The following is a 25,675-nucleotide window of genomic DNA, read 5'->3' as shown; positions in this document are numbered from 1 at the left end:
ATGATACGGACGAACATGCTCGGCGTGTCCAACGCATTCAGCACAGTGAAAAGTGAGTGGGCAGAAAGAGTCGTTGCTGATGGCTAGGTCGGCGCAGCCGCTTTGTACTGTATGGAGGGCGAAGGGCAGAGCAAGGCACTTTCGCGCGACGAAAACAGAAGACGGTGTGAAGACGACTCTACTTTAAGAAAAATAATCACAAGTGACAGAAACAAGAGCACAAGACGAAGACGGGATAACGGCAGCGTGCGCAACGTGACATCTGGCCTCTGGGAGAACTCGCCGCGGTGGCTCAGTGGTTAGGGCGCTGGGATACTGATCCGGAGTTCCCGGGTTGGAACCCGACCGCGGCGGCTGTTTTTTACAGAGGCAAAACGCTAAGGCGCCCGTGTGCTGTGCGTTGTCAGTGCACGTAAAGATCCCCAAGTGGTCGAAATTATTCCGGAGCCCTCCACTACGGCTCCTCTTTCTTCTTTTCTTCTTTCACTCTCTCATTTATCCCTTCCCTTACGGCGCGGTTCTGGTGTCCAACGATACATGAGACAGATACTGCGCCATTTCCTTTCCCGTAAAACCAATTATTATTATTATTATTATTATTATTATTATTATTATTATTATTATTATTATTATTAGCAACCTGGATCACAGTTCATGGTTAAAGAATGCAGCGCAAAAAGACAAGGACAAACGAAGAAGTGTACAGGACGTTTTTTCTTGTCTTTTCGCGTGTCTATCTTTAACCATGATCACTGACCAACAAGCCCAAACAGGCACTTTAGTTCGCTGGATCACAGGCTTGTTACGTGAGTGATACGAAGGAAGCCATCAGTCAATAAACACGAGAAAAGCACACGGGGATGTTTTTTTGTGTGTGTGGTAATCAGCAAGTAGTTTAATCATTTTTACCTAGAAGATAAGTGATAATCATTTATGTAGTCGAAGAAAACGCTCCCATGGGCAAACATACAATAGTGTCAAATTGATGTAAGTACATGTTTTGTTGTGTTCTTAATTGCTAATTGGCAGTGGTAATTTACGTTGTTGTATGTACCCACTCCTGCTTGGGCCCGAATAGGGCCTGCAGTATTTGTAAAGAAATAAAATAAATAAAAGGCAGACCGACAACACCAATGTTGTAGGTTCGGATCCCATCGGTGGCATATTGCTGTCTTTCCTTCTACTTTATCTTTCAGGTAAAACTTTTACTTTCAGGTGAAATTAATTATCTTTGCGGTAAAACTGATTGCACATATAATTAGCCGTTGATCATCGGTGAAAAAAAATATTTTACGCTTTGCATAATTTCGATGACTGTTGCCTTCGCTCATACACTACATTATCCTATAATGTGTTACAGCTACTGCCATTTGCAGCTTTCCACAAATATAGAAATTAATGCAAAAATGCAGAAATGAACTCGTATTCTGTTCTCTTCTTCCAGCTGTGCATGAGTAAGAAGGCTGCGGCGGGCGTCAAGTATGGACTAACCGCTTACGACATAAATCACGATGACCCAGATGGAGTGTGCGGGAATGGCCAGTTCCCGCTACTGAATGCAATGAAGAAGGCCGTCGAGTTCTACAAGAACAGCTACAAGACTGCAGCGGACAGTCAAAAATGCCTATCGGCAACAAAGGACTAATTTCTTTTTAAAGCGAATGATTCAAAAGCGGATAATATTTTGCATATATTTAGATTCGAAGAACGCTAATCACTACTTGATACGGTTTAATTGATTCATTCAATGTTATACTCTCCGTGCCTTTTCAGCCCAAACTCTCTAGGGCGTCTTGGTGTACACAAAAGTAAAGTGCGGCGCTTGTGGCCGATTAAGAGTGTCTGCATATCCTACACGAGGGTACGGTATTGCGTGGGTCGTTTTGGTCTGAAGGAATTAATCGGCGGAAAGTTGGCAAGTGCGCTCGTTTACTGCAGTCAAAGCAAAATCTTATACTTTAGCAAAACTGTTGCTAGCAATCAGTTTCTGACTCTTGAGGTGTCTGATCCCGCAGAAACCTGCCTTGAAAGCGGCGGCTCTTGTATGTAATGTTTCGACTTTCGCCGTAATGCCTATCTTGTCTCTCAAACGAAATTAAACGGCCAGCATGTGGACAGAGGCCCGTGTCCGTGGAATAACCGCCTACTCACCGCAAAGTCGCCGTCTGCTCCAAGCGCTGGCAATCATTGGAACTGTATTTTAAGTAAATAGCAAAGATGTAGTTGAAAAACCGCATTTTTATTAAACGCTCAGCTATAAGAGAAAAACTGAACACACCGCCGGGGCGCCTGGAACATTGCAGATGTTGGTAAATCGCAGAACCGCAGGTTACCGATCATACACAGGGGAATCAACGCAGGGGCTAATGGTGAGCAGTGCGTCACCACGGATCCGAACACCCGAGCTTAGCCGTGCGTGGCTCAGTCGTGTCCTGGGAAAATAAGAACCTGGTGGTTGAGCCGATGCCGAGGGATTGGACCTTTAAAGCCCCTCGCCGGAGAAACACACCACTTTGGTCCCAGCATCCTGTAAACTGCGCCTGTGGCGAAAGAGGGGGGACACAAAAGAACAGCACCCCCACGTCAGAACTACATTCTTCAAAACAGCACAGCGACAAATCAGCAGAGCAAAAAAAAAACGGCCCAGCGAGGAAACAGCAAACGGAAAAAGACAGCATACGTCAATACAGCGCACAGAAAACAGCAGAGCGACAAAACAGCACATTGAAAAAACGGCACAGCGACAGAACCGCACAGAGAAAAGTAGCATGACGAATGAAGAGCGCGGGGAAAAACAGAACGACGACAAAACATTACATCTGAGTATGGTGCAGCGCTGCTAGAGTGGTGAACTATCGTAGCCTTAACCGTACACGCTAAATCACAACACATGCGGCAGCGACCTTTGGAGTTTGCGAGTGCTCATTTCGCTGGTCCATTAAGAAACAGGGCAAGCTCATTCATGGAGGAACTGCGTTGCTTGAGCGGTGCATAGGAGAGAACTAGTTGTTATGTATGTAGTCTTTACTTTCAAGTTGCTTGGCTTCAATGGTTTAGTTTCTTTCTGTATCATGTACTAAGAATCTGGGCAACGGAGTGATAAAATGGCCCGGGAATCGACTCTGCGGGCAAATGTCCCGGGTAATTTATCTTGTCTTATTTGCTATGTTTCGTTTCCTTGGGTGCTTTTGATGCATTAGATGCCGCCGCACGCAGCCGCTTCCTTTTTCAACTGCTAAGCAGCATGCAAGACGTCCATCTTGATTTCGCTGTTTGACGTGTCATAGCCCTCGGCCTCTCCTCAGCAGCCATAGCTAACATTCACGGCGATGACGACTTCCAAAGCATAGGCAGAAAGGCTACCACTTAGAATAGAGAGAGCGAAAGGCTGCCGCGATCGCTGAGTGTTCCAAGGCATCGAGAACCTTAGCGCGTCTCTGGTTCTAGATAAATTGATGTGCTACCAATTTTTTGTGCTTCGTACAGTTCTGACGCAAAAGTTCTGAGATTCGGAAGCATCAAAATGGCACCTAACAGCTGCAACAAAGAAAACAAATTACGAACGAAAGTGAGCAAAAGAACAAAAGACATCAAACTTAATTTCATGCCTTAGAATTCGGATATTCGAACGAAACTTCGCTTTTTGAAACGATCGCTACTACACAAAATAAACCTATTCTCTAGTTTGGTCACGAAACACAGAGCGGTTGCAGACAGTCTACGGTATATTTGGTATAAGGCAAAAAGTATATTGGATACGGTTGTATTGTGTTTTCATGGATAAATCATTATTTTAATTTGAATTTCATTATTAAACCTTACAGCAGCTTAACACGACCCGAGCAAGTTGAATGGAGTTTGAATCTAGCTAGCGTGCTCGCTGTTTTTTTCGCCCACGTGTTCAGTGCATATCAGGGCTGCGCTAATTGCTTTACAACCAAGGGGGCCCTATGGCAGCACAGCTAAATTTCACTGATGAATACAGTACGTATTTTACAGGACTTAGGGAGTGCAGCTGCTATTGCTGCGAGGTTTTATGACGCAGGACATATAATGCTTAAGGAGACTATATTAAGAAACAAAGCACACGCGTTTGCGCAAGCTTTCAAATTACTATCTCGATGGTTTAATAAAATTGACTCCTAAGTGGAAAAAGCATTTTTGGTCAAATATTTCGAAAACCTCTGTTTCGAATAATTTTCTTAAAACTGAAAATGGCTGACTCCAATAGAAGTTTCTGAAGGTTCAATTGCTGAGAGCGAGAGTTTTGTGGAATAAGAACTTTTGATACACCCGGAGCCCTACGTCTGGCGTATTTTCCAGAAATCATCATTGTCTGGCCGCAGAGTCAATGCTTCCAGAACAGCTTCTTAGCGTTACTAATTCCATTACCCGCCAGAAAAAAGTGGATATTTGAGATCGCAAGTATTACGCAACCCTGTTTCTTATTGAGTCTATGAAATGAGCACTCACTCCAAAGGTCGCTGTAGTATGTGTTGTGATGTACCGTTCTTTTGGGGCTATGATTGTTCAACCTTCCAGCAGCGCTGCACAGTACTCGATGTGCTGTTTTGTCGTCGTGCTGTTTTCCCCTGCGCTCTTATTTCGTCGTGCTGTCTTGTCGCTGTGCCGTTTTGTCCGGCGTTCTCTTTTGAGGCGTGCTGTTCTTTCCCTGTGCTGTTTTTTCGCTTGCTCTTTTTTGTGCGCTCCTTTTCTCCTTTTTCTATCCTCCCCTGTTTCATTTTCCGGTTCTTTTCTCACTACTCTCCTTTCTCTTACTCACTTCTTGGTTTTTCTTTTCTTCCTTGCGGCGAGGGTTAACCTTGTGTGACCAATTGCCCTGAGCTGCGTGATATTTGGATATAGTTAGGCTGTACAGCTGGTATGGCAGGGCTTGCTTGCAAGTTATCGTCCCCTCGTTGGGCTCCATGGTGGGTGGCTGCACCGTGGCGGAAAAACATCAGTATTCTATAGCTTCCCTTCTTTAATTAAATGATCGCCCTCTAAAAAGAGGGGGGACCTGTGTGACTAAACAGTTCTTGCAGATAAACAAGCAGTTTTCAAAAGTATCTTGTGATACACAGTGTTCAGAGAGAAAGATCTGCTAGAATAATCTGCCCAATCATTGTCGAGAAGTGCCTGACGGGTGCTTTGGGCTTAGGCTACAAGGTTACAAAAATGGCCAGTGGAGACCTTTTGATCGAACTACGAGATAACGTCCAACACTCAATACTCTCTAACATTGTGTCCATAGTCCCCGTGTTTTCATTACTGCCCATCGATCCTTTAACAGAGTCCGTGGTGTAATTTCAGGAAATCGTTTCATCTAACACACTTAAGAGACCAAAGGAGGGCTTGCTGAAGAAAGAAATCCCGACAAAAGACGTATCTCTAACATTTGCGCATAGTACTCTCCCAGGCTCAATAGAAGTGGCTTATCTGATAATCAATGCGGAACCCGACACACCTAACCCTTTACGATACTTCAACTGCCAGAGGTTCGTCTATGTCTTTCAGAGCAGTCGCGGCCAAAAAACATGTGTAAAATGCGCCTTTAAAGATCAACCATCCGAAAAATTAAGCTAAAATTCACTGTGATAACTGCTTCGGAGAACACCCTCCATATTCAGGGTCTTGTCCAACATAGAAAACAAAGAAAGAAATAATTCTGGAGGTAAAAAAGGCGAATCATTATAAGAGGCACGAAGACAGTTATTGTGTACAAAGGACACTCTTTTATTCACAGTGAAAACGAACTTCGCTGATGTGGTGTGTGAGGGCGTTGCACCGCACCGGGCTCCGGCCACTGCCCAGGCAAAGCCTGTGGCTGGGCCATCCACGCCCCTGGAAGTGACAGCGAGGACTGCGCTGTCATCTCCCAAAAAGGGTCCTCCGTCCCTTGGGGCGGCGGACAACCAGGCTTCTCCTCCTCGTCGGAGGAGGCCTCAGTTCCTGAAACTCTTCGCGGGTACAACCAGAAACTCCTCGCGTGCCTCAAGCGCTTCGAGCGAGATTATGGATGCAAGCCCCAGAACACCCATGCTGCAGGGGCGGCACAGGTCCAAGGAGCGTGCAAAGAAGGATAACGCTTGATGACAGGCCAAGAAGATAAATGTTTTTCATTAGAATCCTAAGAAAAACAAAAAATGACTTTTCTAGTTCAATGGAACTGTAGAGGTATCTTCAGAAACTACACCCAGAAAACAGATATATTAGGATCAATGCTACCCGTAGCTCTGTGTCTCCAAGAAACCAATCTAGGTGCACAACACAAGAAAATACTCAAGAAATACAAATCGTTCCGTCGTACCCGGGAAGAAGCTGATAGACTTTCAGGCGGCGGCACAATCATTACGCAAAGCGATGTCCCAGCACAAGAAATGCCATTGAAAACTAACTTTGAAGCCGTGGGTCAAGGTCATCAGCCACAAAACAATAACAATAAGCTCTATGTACATCCCGCCAAACCTCACAATATCAATCCAAAAACTGGAAGACTCTTTCTAACAACTACCAGAACCACGCCTTGTTGTCGGGGACTTTAATGCTCACACTTCTTTTTGGGGAAGCGAACGGACTGACAGCAGATGACAAATAATTGAAGTTTTTATACTTGCCAACAATACATGTATATTGAACGCAGGAAAGGCCACTCGCTGTAGCCCAAGCTCGAGTAAAATGAGCTCTCTTCATTTAGCTTTCACGGCACCTTCAGGTTTTAATGATTTCATGTGCGATATTTCAGACGTCCCAGAGGAAGTGATCATCTGTCTTGAGTCAGTTATCATCGTCAGCACCCATCGTCCCAACCAGACCATAACGCTGGAAGTTCCATCTAGCCAACTGGTCGCTCTTTTCAACCCAAGCCACATTAGTCAGTGTTTTGTGAAGAGTTCAGGACAGATGAAATAGATGAAACGTTTAGTACTTGCTTGATCTCGGGTGCAATAATATCTATCCCTCAAACCTCAAGTCTTGTACGGAAAAAATAGAAGGTTCAGTGGAGTCAAGAATGCACAGCCGCAAACAATTAAAGCAAAGGGTGTATTTCGAAGATATCCCACGGCAGAGAAACTAGTTATTTTCTAAAAACCTAGAACCAAGTGCGCTACATCCGTCGAAGCGCTGAGAAAAGCTCTTGGCAAAAACATAATTATTTTACCAATAGTTCGATCTCATCAAAAAAGTTATGGCTGCATGTCCTGTGAATATTCACCGTTCACATTTCCTCTGTTGTCTGCACCAGATACTCTGACAACGCCAGAAAAACAAAGCAATATATTAAGTGGAAATTCACCGCCGTTTCCAGTTCCACAAACTACACAGACGCAATCCAGAAATGCAAAACCATAGCAGAAAAGGAAACCTTCCACAAGTGCAGTCATGAACGAAGATTATAACAGGCAAATCCAAATACAACAACTAAATACAGTACTATATCGGCAGGTAAACAGAGAGGACCAGGCCAAGTTATCATAGACTGCTTTGCGCATCTCTCTGAGGCCGCAATATGTGGCTATCAGGGGAGGTACCTGAAGCATAGAAGAAAGCCTCGTATTGCCTTTATTGAAACCTGGAAAGCCATCACCGAGTCCCAGTGGTTGTATACCTATTGCACTTACCAGCTGCCGAGCGAAATTATTTTAAAGTGTGTTGAACATTCGTCTTACCTTCGTTCTTGAATCTCGCCAGTTTCTAGCATAGCAATGTGTGGTTTCTAAAAAGCATGCTCCGTTATGTCCGTGTTGGAAACAATACACGGGAGGCAACAGAAACAACATTGTCGTGCGGTTTTCTTGGGCATGGAGAAGGCGTACGACAGCACCTCGATGTTCGGCATATTCTGCGACCTAGCAGACCTATGCATCCGCGCTGGATGTTGAACTGCTTGAGTGACTTTCTAACAGACGGTTCATTCCAAGTGCGTCTTGGTACAACCCTTTCAGTAACTTTCATCCGGGATAAAGGTGTCCCTCAGGGATGTATTCTAAGCAGTAAGGTTTTCACGGTAAATATGAACTCTATTGCAAAAGTAATCACCACGTTGATTATATATTCAGTATATGTAGATGACCTGCAAATTGCATCTACGTCCTCCAGCCTATCAACATGTGAGCGACAGATACAGACGACTGTAAATAAATTGTCTAATTGGGCAGATAAAAATGGATTCGGGTTTTATCCACAAAATAAGAACTGTGCTGTTCTGGCTCAAACGAGGCTTACAGACTGACCCCACATTATATTGGTCTACCGGTAAAAAAGGAAAACAAGTTCTTGAACATAACATTTGACATAAAGTTCACGTTCCTACATCCCATAAACAACTTAAAGAAGAAAGTATCTCGAATCCTAAACGTATTCAGGGTTCTTTCACGAATACGCTGGGGTTCAGATAGAACTTGCCTTTTAGAGATTTATCGCTCTCTAGTGCGCTCCTGTTTAAAGCATGGGTGCACAGTATATGGTTCAGCCGGGCCGTTATATTTGAAACGGCTAGGAGTAGTTCACAGCTTAAATCTTCTTTCAATCGGGGCGCAGAGAACAACTCCCATAAATCCACTTATGCAGAAAGAAATGAACCTTTCCTAACAGACAGAAGAGCAGCGCTCACAAACGCATACGTGCTAAAAATAAGGTCTCCACCGAAACATATTCGTTATATGATAGTTGCAATGTGCCTCTCCAGAACACTGTTCCACAATAAATCATAATCAATTAGACCGCTCGTCCTCCGATTTCAGAATATTTTCCAGAACTCTAAAATCCTAGACTACCTTCCTGATGTCGCATCAAAGCACGACCCTCTGTCCCCATGGTAGAGCCTTCCCACTGTGTGTGGCTACACGTTAACACACTTTCGAAAAAAGCAAAAACCACACGAAAATATGTTACAGGAATACCGGGCACTACCAGAATGATATGTGGACTACACCGAACTTTTCACTGACGGCTCAAGAACAGCAGACTATATCGGAAGCGCAGTTGTACAAGGAAACTAGCAAAAAAGTGGGGCCACGGATTTACTTAGCCCGCTCACGGTCCTGCATTCCAGAAATGCAGTCGAACCAATAATAGGAAACTTAACACAAAACATAGAAAACGTCACACCTGGGGGATGCATGTTAAAGTTAAGTTGGGTGTCGAGCATTGTTAGAACAGATGGTAATGAAAGAGGCAACAAATGTGCTGCACAAGCTCGCAGTCGTGAAATCTAGAGAGTCAGCGTGACCCTTAGAACGAGTATGAAAATAATACACAGTAATCTAAAGGCTAAATGGCAGACAACTTCGGATAAGGAAATAAACAAGCTGCATATAGTAACGCCAGTCCTGGGAGAATGGAAGACCTGCACACAACAGGAACGTTTTATGGAAGTAACTTTTATGTCGTGTCTGTATAGGCCACGCACACCTTGCACACATCTTCCAACTGAGGAAAAAATAGAAAGCAGTTTGCAAAAAATGTAGTCGTGAACTTCAAATAAGTCACGTTTTATCCTCATGTTCACAACTCTAATAATGAGAAAAAAGTGCTCTACTCAATTTTATAATGAATGCATTCCTTTTCACCAGGCACTCCTCTTAGGTGATGATGCGATTGTTGATATGCCTTGTGTTTTTTATCTCCTTTTTATGAGAAGCAGATTCACGAAAATTATTTATGCACTGCTCTGCCTGAACGTTATTCACGTCATCCACTTTCTCACTCCTGAGAAAAAGACTGATGTCTTTGTTTTCACTTGTTGGGAGCCTCTAGATCGTTGCCACGTCAAGGACGGATGCTGAGGTTACCCGAGCTCCTTTAAAGCTCTTAGCCGTTTAAAGATTTTCTTTCCTCTCTCAATACTAGGTCGAAGGAACTAACTTTTTAAACTCTGCACCACCAAGCTTTTTTCTCATATTTGTAAAAATAAGCATAAAACAATTTTCCTATATTTTGAGCTTGGCGCATGATAGCCTTAGCTCCTTTTATGCCATCAACCCCAAAGCAACACAACAGAACAAAACTACAACACAAAAAGTAGTATTATAGAGTACAGCGCTGCATATGGAAGTTCTATCCTGCGTGATGATATTTTTGCCGGTCATTTCTTCCTCAGTGGGCAAATTTCTTTGCGTACGTTTTTCTGGATGCCAAGCTTTCATGTCTAGTTTGTCTTGCGTGAATTATTTTTGTTCTGTTTACGTTCTCTTCGTTGGTTACTTTACGTTTGAAGGCAACTGATTTTGTGAATCGTTTTGTTACCGTTCCCAGGGTTGGCGCAAGTGCTTCTGAAAAGCCAAGGCTTAATAAGTTGGGCGGTCATAGACTGAAAGAAAAAGTATTCAGCCCCGGGGCAAAATTTAAGGGATCGGAGGTAACGGTATCTGAGGGCTTCTACCTAGCTACCACGCATGCGCGTAAAAGGCTAATCCAGTTCGCCAAAGTAACTGCACCCAACGAAAAGTTTAGTCTGCGCTATAACAAGATGGTTTTTAAAAAATGTTTCCTGAACTACGCAACCACTGAGGGTCTTGAGTGCGCATGGTCCTACGAGCGAAGGGAAATCAAGGTCCTCTCCATAGCTGACCGGCATTACGAGGCTAAAATATCTCAGTCTTAATTGCTAATGCACGCAGTCTCATACGTCGCCGTTATTTATTGTCATGTACAGCTTAGACTACATCATCTGACCTCTTGGCTTCATAGTTCTGTATGCGACAACGAACTTTTTTCGCTGCAAAAGAACTGCGATGCGTTTGGATGTGATCGCTCTTCAAGCCTCGTTGGCGGCTTATTAATAGCAGTATTCGAACACATATCTTTCCATGTTAAACTTGTCGCTTCATTAGAATTTATTTGCCTGCAGGTAACAATTATTCATCAAAAACTTTTATTCTGCTTCTGATATCACACAGTATGTCCTCTCTTTGGATTCTGCCGTCATCGTCATGACATTTTAAATATATTTTATACTAGTTTTCTCGTTATTCAAGTTTTTTGGTTGGTGATTCAATTCTCCTCTTATCGACTGGTCGTGCCCCAGTATTGAAAGTAGCAAGTCATCTGAGTCAACAGAGTTTTCCAAGCTTTGTTTAATTTTTCATCATCTCAAGTAATAAAAGAACCAACGGGAGTGACATCTTCTACTTCCAACTTATTGGATCTGTTACTAATATATGTTATTATATACCTGGAACAAGTGACCACTTACTGTCTCACGTTACACGGAACTTAGCAGCCCATATCACGTGAAGAAAAACTATCTACAATTACTCCAGAACTGTTTTTTCTTGCTATTAATCTCTGGAAATTTTTTGACAATTTTATTCGTAGATTTCAAGAGCGATTGGTAAAAAATAGGGAGTTGTTCAGAATCAAGCTTCATGAGATAATTGATTTGTACATTTACTCTTAAAATTATTGTGACGAACCGATAAGCTCCGTGGTAAAACGAGAAGCATAAAACTCTTTGCGAACAAAAACAGCATTCTGTTTTGCAAAATGGTTTCTAAATGCAGGAGCTTTCCTCAACGCTAAAAGCAACTGTCAGGACTTAAAAACTGATCTGAAAGCAGCGAAACATTCTTTTTCAATTTCGCAGTTCCACCGCTTTCATCAAATAATCCAAAACATTTCTGGAGCATTATACACCAACCAGACCAGTCTGTAATATCACTGGTTTTTATGAGTGTAATAATATTCCTACCAGTAAATGCGCTAACACTCTGAATCAAACCTACGATAAAGCGTATTCACACGACCATATTTCCTTCTTCCTAACAAAAAGAGGAAAACTTCTAAATTTCTCCTGGATCCCGTCAGATTTCACTATGATGGATTATTGCGTTTAACTGACCGATTAAAGCTCTCCTCTTCTTGCGGCCAACTTAATATCACTAACAGTGTGCTAAAAAACACAAACTCACTCCCTGATCATGCTACCTAGGATAGCCGAACATTCACTACAGCTTGGGATATTGCCTGACGACTGGAAGATGGCAGCGTAGTTCCACTCCATAAATTAAGTGACAAGCATATGGCAAAGAACAATCGCCTGGTATTTAATTTCTATATCTTGCAAATTCATGGAACGTGTCGTTTTTTTCTCACTTAGCAAGCTTTCTGGAATCTATGGTAATTTTGTCGCCTTTAAATCATGCATTTAGAAAACAATTTTCCTGTCAAACACTGCGGAATTCGCAAATGATACTGCCAGGAATTTTTTTTCATTCACGGTCGATGCCACTGACACGCGGCTTTATCATTCTGTTTGTGTCACGAGATGTGACCAGGCTTATCTCGATTGAACGTGGACACACGCAAAGGCTTCCACATTCTTCTAAGTGGTTGGTGTTCTTTATCTCAAAAGTTCTTTTCCAGCTTTAAATTGAGCGCTGCCAAGAGCTACTGGGGTTCTACTCAACGACCTCCATGCAGGTTTATTGCTACGCTGCCGCCAATCGGAGGGCATAAGTCAGCCCAATAAAGATCCGTTTCGAAGCCTTTTCGCTGTCTTCGTGCTCGCCGGGCTGCCGTCATCGCTATTTTATTTCATTTCATTTATTGAACCTTCAGGGCCAAAGGCATTAAAGAGGAGAGTGGTTACAAGACAAAAAATACATAAACAAGTGCAAGTATATTACAAAACAAAGTATTTTCATCCTCCTGTTATACAATGTTAGCTAGTGCAGCACGAAAACTCTGGTAATCACTAATAACGACAACTGCGGGAGGGCGGTTCCATTCGTGTGATGTACGAGGCAAGGAAACTTAAATTCCGTAATAGTGTTATATGTTTAAATGCCAACTTGGTGATAGTCAATGCGGTTTGACGCGTATCTGGGGGACGAAATGAGGGCATCGCGTAGCATAGAATGATGACACTGTTTATGTAAAAGGCTCAGGCGAATTATCTGGTGGCGGGATGCTATAAGAGGTGAAGATTAGTTTCGTGCTTTTTACACACTCGGTATGGTTAAAGGTGAACAAGGTAAAGCAAGCAGCGTTATCTTGAACCAGCTCAATCAGAGTAATTAGTTTTTTCCTGGTGGGGATTCCATATGGCGGCGTCGTATTCCAGTTTAGAATGTCAGTGTTTTGTAAAATAATTTCAGGGAAGATGGGGCGTTGCAAAAGTTACGGCGCACGTAGCCCATCATGCGGTTCACTTTGTTAGTAATGTACTCAATATGGCGCATCCATTTAAGGTAAGCCGAAATACGAACACCCAGGTATTTATATGAGGTCGCCGCTTCTAAAGAAATGGTATTTGGGCAGTACACAAGCGGAGTCATGGCACCTCTTGATATTCGCATAATTTTACACTTATCAATGTTCAGTTTCATAAGCCATTCATTACACTAACGAGAAATGTTTGAGAGATCACGGTGGAGAAGGTTATCATCGTCTGGGGATTTATCCTGAGCAAAACAATGTATTCGTCAGCAAACAAAAGAATGTTAGATGGCACAGTGAAAGGGAGATCATTGGTATAATTAAGAAATAAAAAGGTTCAAGCACGGACCATTGCGGCACGCCCGAGTAAACTTCGCTGAATGGTGAGTTGAAAGTGTTACCTGAAACGAACTGCGATCGGTTAAGAATTCATTTCAGAACGTTGTAGTCGATATTCAGTTGGATTAGCTTTAAAAATATTCTGTCACATACTTTGTCAAATGCTTTAGAGAAATAAAGGTAAACCCATACAAAAACATCCTATGGGCGTCTGTGGGAAAAGCTATGTCCGTCTATGGCCTTTTATGAACGTCTATAAGCACCACAAAGGTGCTTATTGCGCGCTATTGAAAAATCTATGCCACTAAAGCTATAGCTTTGGAACCATACAACTGTTTTAAGCTCTCTATTGAAAAATATATCAGCCTCTATAAACCGCTAAAGACAGAAATAGGAAAGGTTTATAGCTATTTGGGCCAAAATCCTATAGCCGGCCATAGGACATTTTTGTATGGGAATACAGCCAGGCTTCTGATGCCCGATCTGAGATATGGTGTAGTTTGACTTAGAAGCTCGAAAGTTGGGTTTCGGAAGAAAATGACCGCTGAAAGTAATGATGCGCGGATGTAAAAAGCGAATTAAATTGGAGAAAATTCGCAAAGTTCCTGAAAATTACATGTTCTAATGGTTTGCAAGAAGTACTAGCGAGCGAGATAGGGCGATAATTTGTAGGAGAGGCTCTATTTCCTTATTTGATTAGTCGGCCACCTTCCCGACCTCCCACTGTGTTGGCAGAATGGAACTATCGAGAGTCTGTTGAAAAATCTCGGTAAGTATTAAAGAACTTCAGATAATTGTTTTTTTTTTATTTAGCATCAATACAGTCAAAACCGGGTGTTGAAATTTTAGGTCGTCAATAACTTTAGCAACGCCAGATGAATCGATGAAAAATTGAAGCATAGATGGGTAATTAAGTCCGAATGGAACGGGATGTGTGCTGTTTGATGTGAACGAGTTGTGAACAAAGGTTTCGTCAAATGCTGCTCCTCATAAATGAGCCGGAATAGGGTCCCATGACGCTTCGTATATGTTAATATATTCTTCTGTTTGTGTGTTGATGACGCGCCAAAATTTTTTTAATGTTGGTAGATAGCATAGGTGGGAAGTGTTACGAACTTATCTTTCGCTTGTTTAAGCGCAGTTCTATAGGCCTCAGAGCCGGGATTGTACGCGTCCCAATGAGCCTTACATTATAGCCTAGCTGTAGAATATCAGCGCTTTTTTCTGTCAGATAGGCGTCTTATATGGAGTTGAGTTGAGTGGTTGTAAACTACCGGTGGGATTAGCCTCGCAGTTGCTGCCGGCAATTGCTCCACCGTAGCGACACTTAAATAGAAATCACAGAAACACAGTCCGCAAAAACCCAAATAGACACTCCTGAGGTCACCATGTGGAGGCCAAATCCGTGTCCTGCAGGTAAAGTAGAAGAAGGCGAGAAGCATCCCTTCTACTCGACTGGCTCCCGCGCGGGAAAACAATGTCCTGAAGAGAACTGTGAGGAACTCCTGCCTTCTTGAGGGATCCGAATAACACAGCCCGTTCAGCGTTGTACAAAGCACAGCACAAGAGGTAATGTTCTATGTCACCACACACACCACACGTTGAACACAATGGTGACAACGCTAGGCCAGTCTTATACATCCACGCCGGCGTACGAGCAGAATCCGTGCGAACGCGGTGCAGCAAAGTGGCTTGGTACCTTTTAAGACCCTTGGTCACACATGGCTGACGAGGAGAGCTCCACAAAGAAGTGAAGTGGCACAACCCCACATCTCTGAACATTTGCTTGACTTCATGAGGGACTCCATGTACTGGAATCCCGGAGAGAGCTGTATGGGCGAGGTTGTCTGCTATCTCGTCACCTAAGTCACCTATGTGCGAGGGCACCCATTGAAAACGTATAGAGAAGCCTTTGCTATGGAGATTCTGCACCAAACGTAGGGATCTAAGACTCAAGGCATCAGTGGGGAACCCGTACTCTAACCTTCGAAGGGCAGATTTTGAATCCGTAATTATGACAGTAGGTTGAGGCGTACAACACCGTAGCTTCTTTAGAGCTGTCTCAATGGCAACGCTTTCGGCCATTGTGGAGGACACGACTTTAATAAAACGAACAGACCAATCATACTTCCTAAGACGGAATATGAAAAGCAGCTGCACTAGATCCTCTGACCTTGTCCACAGAGCCGTGTGTAAAAATTTGAAGATGACTGGCATATTCGGTCTCAAGATGTTCCAGTACGAGCGAACGCATTGCCGCTAAACGAGAATTCCGCTTAGCGCGAGCGTGGGGAATTGTCAAGGAACAATCGAGGCTCGGAAAGGACCAAGGTGGCTTCAACGTCTTAGGTCGATCTCGAAAGTCGAGACCCAGAGAACGAAGAGTATTTAAAGCCAAGTATGCCCGGGACTCAGATCTCGTTCGAAGGCGCTGTAGAAGCGCTCTCCCGGCAACAGTCTCTCTGAGGCGGCATATTTGCAGCAAAATTCTTTGTGAAGGGGCTAGCCGAAGAGGTTTCGATTGAGACTCATACTGTACTGCATTGTTTGGAGCAGCCTGCGGAACGCCGAGAGCCCTCCTTAGTCCCATTCTGTGCAAAACCTCAAGGCATTCCAGCTGCGATACCGAGGGGGAAATTAAAGGGAGCTGGTACATTATGCGACTTGTCACCAGGGCATCGTGAAGCCTGATCATTGAAGCAGGATGGTTTCCCCATTGCTCACTAGCAACTCTACGAAGCACATTGAGACGCGAAGATAGTGAAGCCACAATCGAGTCCACAGCTCGTCGCCACTGTAGACGTGAGTCAATAGTGACGCCCAAAAAACGTATGTGGTTAACCTGACGAAGGCAAGACTGATCAAGGTCTATGCTCAGCCGCGCATACCGTCGTCCCCTACCTGGAAACAGGACGAAGCCAGATTTTTCCACCGAGAGAGTGAACCCAACACCTTGAAGGTAACTTTTAACTGAAAGCGCGGCCTGTCGCGCTAATAGAGCTAAGCGTTTGTGTTGATATCCGGTTAACCAAAGACAAATGTCGTCTGCATATATCGACATATGGACATGCCTACAATGTTTTCGAACTTTTGCGGGAAGACCAGCCATGACAACATTAAAGAGCGTTGGGGACAGGACACTACCCTGAGGTACCCCTCACGATACCGCCCTTTCGGAGCTCATTGTACTGCCTAACCGCACTCGAAATTTACGATCACTGAGAAATGAGTGAACGAATCGCAGAAGATAGCCCTGTACGCCTATGACCTGCAGACTATTCAGTATTGAGCTCGGGAGGACGCTATAATAAGCCTTTGACACGTCTAGGAAAATAGCTAGTGTTGGAAGTCCAAAAGCACTCTGATGTTCAATGTGGCTTATCAAGTCCAGGACGCTATCTTGCGCGCTTAAACCTGTGCGGAATCCAGTCATGCATGTTGGTAGTGCCCTTCAATCCTCAAGCCACCAAGACAAACGCTTACTTGCCATCTTCTCCATGAGCTTAGCCACACACGACGTCAGCGATACAGGACGATACGAGGCCGCGTCTGTCATCTCTTTGCTGGCCTTCAGCAGTGGGACTACACAAGCCGCCTTCCATGAAGGGGGAACGCCACCAGACTCCCACACTCGATTGAGATAGGTTAGGAGCATCTTCCGGTGTTCAAGAGGCAGGTTCTGTAACATTTGATTGGTAATGCCGTCAGGACCTGGTGCACAGCGACGCCGCAGGCTGCGGAGCGCTGTCTGTAGTTCTCGAAGTGTGAACGGGGCGTCCATAACAGACGGAGACGTAGCAGGTAGAGCGCAGGGATGAATGCCTGGTCTGGAATTTACAAATGCATCCGCAAATTCCTCTGCCAAGCACACGAGATGTTTCTGCGTGCGCAATGCAAGCGCCTCGAAAGGTTTACTCGGACAAGTGCCACCAGCAAGACTGCCAACGACACGCCAAATTCTCGTTATCGGTGAGAAAACAGTCAAAATAGCGCAAAAGGATGCCCACTGGGACCTACAGAGCTTGTTCGCATAACGTGTAATGGCAGAGTTGAGCCTGTTGAAAGTTGTCTTCAAGGCTCTGTCGTCCTTTTTCCGCAACAGTTGTCGCTCCGCCCTTCTGCGCGCTGCGCAGAGGTTCCTGAGTTTTAAATCCGGAGTCGGAAAATGATCAGGTAGCTTGAGCGCCGTGGTAGCAGCTATCTTAGCATAAATCATTTTGTCTGTCACATCACCGGAAACACAGGCTAAGTGCTCCCTGTATTGGTCCCAATTAACAACATGGCAAATTTTAGGACCACGCAGATGGAAGTCGGCAGTAAACACAAATATCGGGTAGTGATCACTTCCCATTGGGTAAGCTCTAGTTGACCACTGCACACGGACGTCAGGTGAATGTAAGGTTAGGTCTATAGATGTGGGTGAGGTTGGAGGCCGAAAGAAAGTGGGACTTCCGTCATTGGCCACGCACAGGTCCAAACTGTCGATGACTTCTACAAGTTGGCGTCCGCGAGGATCTGTGTTCCTGTCGCCTCAGGCAGAGTGGTGGGCGTTGAAGTCACCGCAGATGATTTTGGGTGCCGGGCAGCGGTCACAAAGTTGCTGGAGGAACAAAGCCATATCGATCTTCTTCCGCGGGGACACGTATACTGATGCAATGGACAGAGTTCGGAAGGCGAGCCGAATCCTCACAGCCACTACCTCAATACTGTCGGTGCAAAGATCGGTGACGTTCAAAGCCACATGAGGAATCTCCCTTCGTATGTAAAGGGCGGCACTTCCTGCGGGAAAAGACTTTATGCTGCAATTCTTGTGGGCGACGTATCCCGTCAAAGACCTCCCACTTGGCAAGCCAGCCTCCGAGAGGGCCAGTACTGGAACACAGTTCTCTTTCAAGAACAATTTTAGGTCTGCTAATCGACTTATAATCCCAGCGCAGTTCCATTGCATAATAAACGGCACTTTTCTAGGGTTTTTAGTTGCAACAGGTTGAAGAAAACTAGCCATCTAGGAGTTGAAATTCTCTGCGAAGGCGGTGATCAAGGTCTCAATGGAAAGCACCAGCTGTATAAAGTTCTTCAAAGTGCCAGGCTGCATCGCTTGGCTATATGAACGCAGGACATCAAACAAAACGCGTAGAAGGTCGGAGATATTCCGGCTTTTGAGCTCCTTATTTTGATGCACGCACTGGCGCACCACTTCGACAAAAGACGACGACTGGGACCCACTCTTGGCCACGGTAGCTGGTGTCTGCATCTCTTTTAAGGCAAGGGTATGTCCTCCATGTTGTCGAGTCTTGCTGTGATCTGTTCGCTGAGGAACATGGACACTTCTAGCAGAAGCAGATCGAACAGCCAGCTCACCCTCGGAGGCTGTTGCCGACTTGCTCGGATCAGGTCGTGCAGCGACGTCGCTTGCTACCACGTCCCGAGCTTCCGACTCGAGCGCAGGGAACTCTTCACTTCCATGTATCGGCTTCTCAGTAGGTTGTGGTTTGGGGCCACTAATGAACGACTTGCGACGGTGTAAGGCGCTTACACGGACTGTGCAGCCACTGAAACTCGCTGGATGGTCACCTCCACAATTAGCCCAAGCAAAATCTGCCTTGCACTTTTTGTAATCATGGCCACCACCACACCGCTTGCAACGTTGATCTTTGTTGCAAACTCTCGCTACATGTCCAAAGCGTTGGCACCTGAAGCACCGGGGAGGAGTTTCAACGAACTCGTGGACTGCATGTTTGGTGAAACCAAGGTCAATTATTCCAGGGCGCTCGGTGTTGGGAGCAAACGTTAGCACAATAGAGTTTGTAGGCTTCCCTGCCATTGTTGTTCTCCAGGCTCCACCCGGCGCATTAACCGTCGCACGTGCAGAACTCCTTGCGGTTTCAAGTAGTCAAGAAGGGCGCTTTCCGAATACCACACTGGTACTCCCCTTATAACACATGTGTTAGTCATGTAGGAGTGTGGCAACCGGGCTTGAACTCGTATGCCACCGATCTGAGAGCACCGCAGAAGAATGTCTACTTGCTCTTCCGTTGAGATATCTAGATGAAGAGCCCCTAGCGTTGTGAAGCGACTGCGAATCGGAGCAGATCCCAGTAGTACTTTAATATCATCGAACAGCCTGATAGGGTTCCACTCTCTCAAGTCAACACCTTTCTCTTTTGGCTGAACTATCACTGGGATGCCGACTGTCCGCTGCTTCCGATGACTCACCACTTTGAAGCCATCGTTGTCCATTTCCGCCATGTCAGCCACTTCCTCGTCAGAGGCGACGATAGTTGAGTCGTCCCCACTGAGCGATGATGACGCACTCCACTGCTGGACGTCCCTGATGACTGGCAGATCCCCGCCTGTGATGCCATGGCCGCCTCCGCCCCACTGGGCTCCTTCGGATGACGCTGTCCCTTTAAGGATACCGGCGCCGGAGCTGCCGTACCCTTCCCGTGGGGACAGTACCGCCTTAAAGACGCGGCCGTCTTCCAAGGATGGAAATAACCTAGTTAAGAACTAGAAAACAAGGCAAAATTACTGAGCTGAGGTGACAACAGATCGAGCAGCGTCGTCTTCCTCGTCTTCCTCTCTTATATGGACTGTCTACCTCGGAGCTAGAGAATTATTTATTTATTTATTTATTTGGTACCTGCATCGCCTTTCAGCATTACAGCAGGGGGGCACTTTCACATTCAAAAAACAAAAAATCGTGCACTTAACGCGTGAAAAAAGGCATCATTAGGTAGAACATTAACAATATGTGGCGGCAAAGCATTCCATTCGCGAACTGTTCGCAGAAAAAACGAATAACGGAGTACGTCACCTTTAAAAGGAAATTCATGAAGCTTTAAATTGTGGTCCCTTCGCTTCGAGACATAGAAAGGCGGCTTCAAATATTTTGATCCGTCTATGCCAGTCTTGGAATAGAAAATGTTATGCAAAAATTTTAATCTCAGGTTTCTTCTTCGAGTTTTAAGTTCTGGCCACTGAAGATTCCTTTTGCTTTCCGAGACACTGAGTGTCCTGGAATAGTTTCCAAGTACAAAGCGGACTGCCCTATTTTGAATTTTTCCTAATTTGTCAATAAGTTCTTGTGTGTGCGGGTCCCAGCACACTGATGCATATTCGAGTACTGTGCGGACGCGAGTAAAATATAGCTGTTCTTTGAGATGCTGTGGAAGGTGGCTGAAATTTCTTCTCAACAAACCTAATATACCAGCAGCTTTCTTTACGACGTAATTAACATGCTTTGACCACCTCAGGTCAGCAGTAAGATAAACGCCTAAGTATTTAAAATTCTGTTCTTTTTTCAAGGCCGCATGGTTTATAGTGTAGATATAAGCAGGGTAGGAACGCTTCCTCGAAAAGGTGACGTGTACACACTTTTTAGTATTCAAAGTCATGTCCCAATCATTACACCACATGGCTATCTTATCTAAGTCGTTTTGCAGGCTTTGCACAACAAGTGAACTATCTATAATTCTATAAATCACGCAGTCGTCTGCGAACATTCTGAACGAAGAAGTAACATCAGCATTAATATCATTTATATACAACAAAAAAAGAAGTGGCCCCAGAACAGAGCCCTGGGGGAGGCCTGAAGTGACAGAACCATAGTTTGAGGAGCGACCACCAACAACTACACACTGCTGCCGTAGGGATAGGTATTCAGAGATCCATACAATGACTCATGTGACGTAGTGCAAGTCATGCACACGCGCCTAGCCGGACAGAAGCAGCCCCCATTTCTGTTATCTAACCGCTTGCCTATATAACCGCTCGCCTTCTTCAATAAAGCGTCATTCATGCACCATGCTTCGTCGTGTCCACATGGTGTCAGAAGTGGCCGGTTAGCGATCGCGCAACGCAACCGGGCAACGTAACCGACGGCAGAAGCACGGCAATCCGGGCGGCCCGGGTAATTTCATCGGACCAGAGCCATGACAGACGCCAAGCAGCACCGCGCCCAGCCTGCCGCCCCCGTCACTTCGCTGCTGCCACCACCGAAGGCCCTGGATACAACGGGAGATGTCTGGCATAGCTGGGAAGCATGGAAGCAAGAGTTCGAGCTCTTCTCAACTGCAACCTACCTGGACCAACAACCGAAAGAGGTACAGGCAGCCACTTTTCTCATCAGTATTGGAGAAGACGCACGCAAAACGTACAGCACTTTCGTATTTGATGCTGGAGAGGATAAAAGCGACATTGCTGTACTGAAGCGAAAGTTTGAAGCGTTCTACAAACCAGCACTAAACCTAGCTTATCACGAGTTTCGATTTGGAAAGCGTGACCAGAAGGAAGACGAACATTTTAACGATTGGTTAACGGAGCTGCGTGTACTAGCAAAAAGCTGTGAATTCAGTGAGCTGGAAGAACGCATGCTAAGAAGCAGAATCATTCTGGGAATGAGAGACAAGAAGCTTCAAGAAACACTTCTTTCTGAAAATGCTTCCTTGGCCAAAACTGTTGAAATGTGTCGAGCTCGGGAACACGGCAAAGAGCAAAGTGAAGAAATACACTCCAGCAAGAACTGCCAAGTGGACGTCAATGCGGTCCTCCAAATGAAAAGTCGCTGTAACAAATGTGCTCGTGTTCACAACAGTGAAACATGCCCTGCAAAGGGACGCACGTGCTTAAAATGTGGCAAAAGAAATCATTTTGCAGCTGCGTGCAAAACGAAGAGCGCTAACCTCTGCGTGAAAGAGCAAAAAGTGGCGTCACTGGAAGCGAATTCAGACGGACAGGCAGATAATTTCTGGTTGCAAACTTTATCGCCAAGCAGCAAGAAAGACGACCGCTGGACTGCAATCGTGAAAATAGAAGAAACGCCCGTTGCCTGCAAGCTTGATACAGGAGCCAATTGCTCGGTCATATCACGCAGCCAGCTGCAGAAGATAACTCAAAAGCAACCCGAAAACTGCGCTGTCGTGCTGAACACATTTTTTGGCTTTCAGAAAAAAGCAACGAAACGTAGTCACCTTCATGTGACCGGACCCGAGGGAACATTTGAAACGACATTCTTCGTAATGGAAGACGACATACCCGTGACTCTTAGCGGCTCAGTTGCCGAGAAGCTAGGCTTGATTCGCCGAATTGCTTCACTGGAGCACCAAGAGCTGTACGACGTAGTCAAGCCGTATGAAGACGTCTTCTCCGGATTAGGCGAGCTCAAGGGTGTCGTCTACCACTTGAAGCTCAAGCCAGGTTCCCAAGGAGTGGTCAAAGCAGCACGCCGGATTCCGTTCGCACTCGAGGACAGAGTAAAAGCGGAACTGGACCGCATGGAAGCAGCCGGAGTAGTTTCCAAGGTGACCGAGCCAACCGAGTGGTCCAGCCACATGGTTACCGTCATAAAGAACGACAAGGTACGCATATGTCTCGATCCATCTGATTTGAACAAAGCGCTGCTGAGGGAACATTATCCTATGCCAACGCTAGAAGACATTGCACCGTCTCTGTGTGGAGCACAATACTTTTCGACTTTGGATGCCGCTACGGGATTTTGGCAGATAAAACTGGATGAGGAAAGCTCCAGAATTTGCACAATGAGCACTCCGTACGGTCGTTACAGGTTCCTACGTATGCCTTTCGGCATTTCTTCGGCTCCCGAAATATTTCAGCGCGCCATGCACAAAGTATTAGAAGGTCTCACTGGCACAGCAGTCGTAATGGACGACATTCTAGTCTGGGGTCGCACTAAAGAAGAGCATGACGCAAATCTTGTCAATGTGCTGACAAGATGTCAGGAGCACAACTTGAAATTGAACAAAACAAAGTGTAACTTCTTGCAGAAATCCGTCGAGTACCTAGGCCACGTGTTGACGCGCGACGGGTTGAGCCTGGATCCAGGGAGACTGGAAGATATTTTCCACGTGCAGGCCCCTTGCAACCGGAAAGAGCTACAGACATTCTTGGGTATGGTGAACTTCGTTTCCCGCTTCATTCCTAATATGTCAACGCTCACAGCATCGCTCCGAGAACTTTTAAAAAAGAATGCTGCATGGGTTTGGGAAGACAGACATCAAAAAAGCTTTGAAGCACTGCGCGAAGCACTAGCAACGGCTCCCATATTGGTATATTACCAGAAGGGCAAACCAATCACCCTATCTGTAGACGCCAGCCAAAACGGAATTGGCGCTGTGATAATGCAGGATGGACACCCCTTAGCTTACTCATCTCGCTCGCTGACAGAAGCACAGCAAAGGTACGCGCAGATAGAGAAAGAGATGCTAGCAATCGTCCACGGCTGTGAAAAATTCAAGGACTACATTTTCGGGCAGCCAGAAGTCATTGTGGAATCTGATCACAAGCCGCTCGAAATGATTTTCAGGAAGCCATTATGCCAGTGCCTTCTCCGCCTGCAGCGTATGCGTCTAAACCTACAAAAATACCATATAAACGTCAAGTATACTCCGGGAAAACAACTGTTCATCGCTGACGCGTTATCACGTTTTCCTAATAAAGCACAGCTCGTAGAACATTGCGCGCATTTCCACGTTAACACTATCGCTTGTCTTCAAGCTTCAGACAGGCGCCTGGAGCAAGTTCTGCGGGAGACGGACCGTGACCCAAGCATGGTGAAACTTCGCCAGTATGCAAGCACAGCGTGGCCCATTGACAAGGCTGACGTCCCTACCGAGCTACGCAGCTACTGGAGCTTCCGCGACGAGCTGCATACTGATTCCGGCCTTGTGTTCCGGAGCAATCGCCTTATCATTCCTGCCAGACTGCGCAGTGAGGTACTGGCTTCTCTTCATGCCGCGCACACAGGAGCAGAAAAAATGAAGGCACGCGCCCGAACCGTTGTCTTCTGGCCAAGTATAAACAGCGATATTGAGGAAGTCGCTCAACGCTGTCAAACATGCCAAAAGTACAAATCAAGAAATGCGCGACTACCGCTGTTAAGTCACGAGTTGTTAGTAGCGCTTGTCCTTGTCTTCCTTCTCTGTTCTTGTTCCTAGTCGCAGCGCTAGTGAAATTGTGAATATGTACCAACTAGCTCAAACCACGATTTTGCTAAGTCACGAGATACCAACTCTGCCCTGGGAGTCAGTAGGAGCTGATATTTGTCATCACAACGGTGCCGAGTACTTAGTCGTTGTTGACTTCTACTCTTTCTTTTTTGAAATCAGGCTTGTGCAAGCGCCGTCAGCCAACAAGGTTATTGCAGCATGCAATGACATCTTCGCAACACATGGCTTCCCAAGGCGACTTTGCACAGACAACGGACCACCCTTCAGTAGCCAACAGTTCAAGGATTACGCCGATAAGATTGGCCTGCAACACGTCCGGTCTAGTCCGTACTATCCCCGCTCGAATGGAATGGCAGAAAGAGCAGTACAGGAAGCTAAGAAGCTGTTAAGGCGGTTCCGTTTCGGTAGCACTGAGTTTTGTGCCGCATTGCTTGAGTGTCGAAATTCACCTCGGGACTCTTCTCTGAAGTCCCCTGTGCAGAGGCTCATGGGCCGACAGACAAGAACGCTGCTTCCTGTACCAACTAGCCACCTACAGCCACAAACAGTGCCACCCAAGACCGTGCGACGAAGGCTAGAAGACATCAGGAGCAAGCAACGCTGCTTCTACAACAGAGGTACACGGCCTCTTCCAGAGCTTCGCACTGGCTCGACCGCAACTATGTACAATGTGCCCTCAAGATCATGGTCCCCTGTCACGGTCGTACAGCGGGCTGAGACTCCTCGTGCCTACATCGTCAAAACGGAAGAGGGTCAACAGTTTCAGCGCACAAGAGAACACCTCAATCCGGCTCCTCCTCCCTCGTCTCCAGACCACAAGACTCCCGCGCCGCTGCCAGCTGTGGGAGTCCCAGACACTACAGGGACATCCGAATCTACACAACTCCGCAGGAGTGAACGGAAGCGCCAACCACCACGAAGATACCCGGCGCCTGAGTTCTGAAACTCTACTTGATTCGACGATTAAAAAAAAGAGAGAGGGGAGATGTGACGTAGTGCAAGTCATGCACACGCGCCTAGCCGGACAGAAGCAGCCCCCATTTCTGTTATCTAACCGCTTGCCTATATAACCGCTCGCCTTCTTCAATAAAGCGTCATTCATGCACCATGCTTCGTCGTGTCCACAACTCTTTCATTCAAATTGTAGCTGCGTAATTTAGAAATAAGGAGATCATGCGCAACAATATCAAATGCCTTCTGGAAGTCCA

At 45.6% G+C, this 25,675-nt stretch overlaps 2 protein-coding genes across 2 annotated transcripts in view; both read left to right on the top strand.

Moving 5' to 3' along the window:
• Window positions 1–1,724, top strand: part of LOC144106766 (uncharacterized) — a 130,485-nt gene extending 128,761 nt beyond the window's left edge. The window contains exon 20 of the mRNA XM_077639613.1: window positions 1,445–1,724. Coding sequence (XP_077495739.1) covers window positions 1,445–1,645 — 201 coding nt within the window. The 3' untranslated portion in view covers window positions 1,646–1,724. The remainder of the gene's footprint in view (window positions 1–1,444) is intronic.
• Window positions 1,725–21,411: 19,687 nt separating this feature from the next.
• On the top strand, window positions 21,412–25,475 carry LOC144106325 (uncharacterized). Its single transcript, XM_077639102.1, has 2 exons — window positions 21,412–21,605; window positions 24,627–25,475. Exons 1-2 carry the CDS (start codon window positions 21,523–21,525, stop codon window positions 25,408–25,410), a joined length of 867 nt encoding a protein of 288 aa, XP_077495228.1. The 5' UTR covers window positions 21,412–21,522; the 3' UTR covers window positions 25,411–25,475.
• The last annotated feature ends 200 nt before the right edge of the window (window positions 25,476–25,675 follow it).

This window comes from Amblyomma americanum, chromosome 10 (genome assembly GCF_052857255.1).
Source record: "Amblyomma americanum isolate KBUSLIRL-KWMA chromosome 10, ASM5285725v1, whole genome shotgun sequence".
Lineage (NCBI taxonomy): Eukaryota > Metazoa > Arthropoda > Arachnida > Ixodida > Ixodidae > Amblyomma > Amblyomma americanum.
This window is presented reverse-complemented; position numbering and strand designations above follow the sequence as displayed.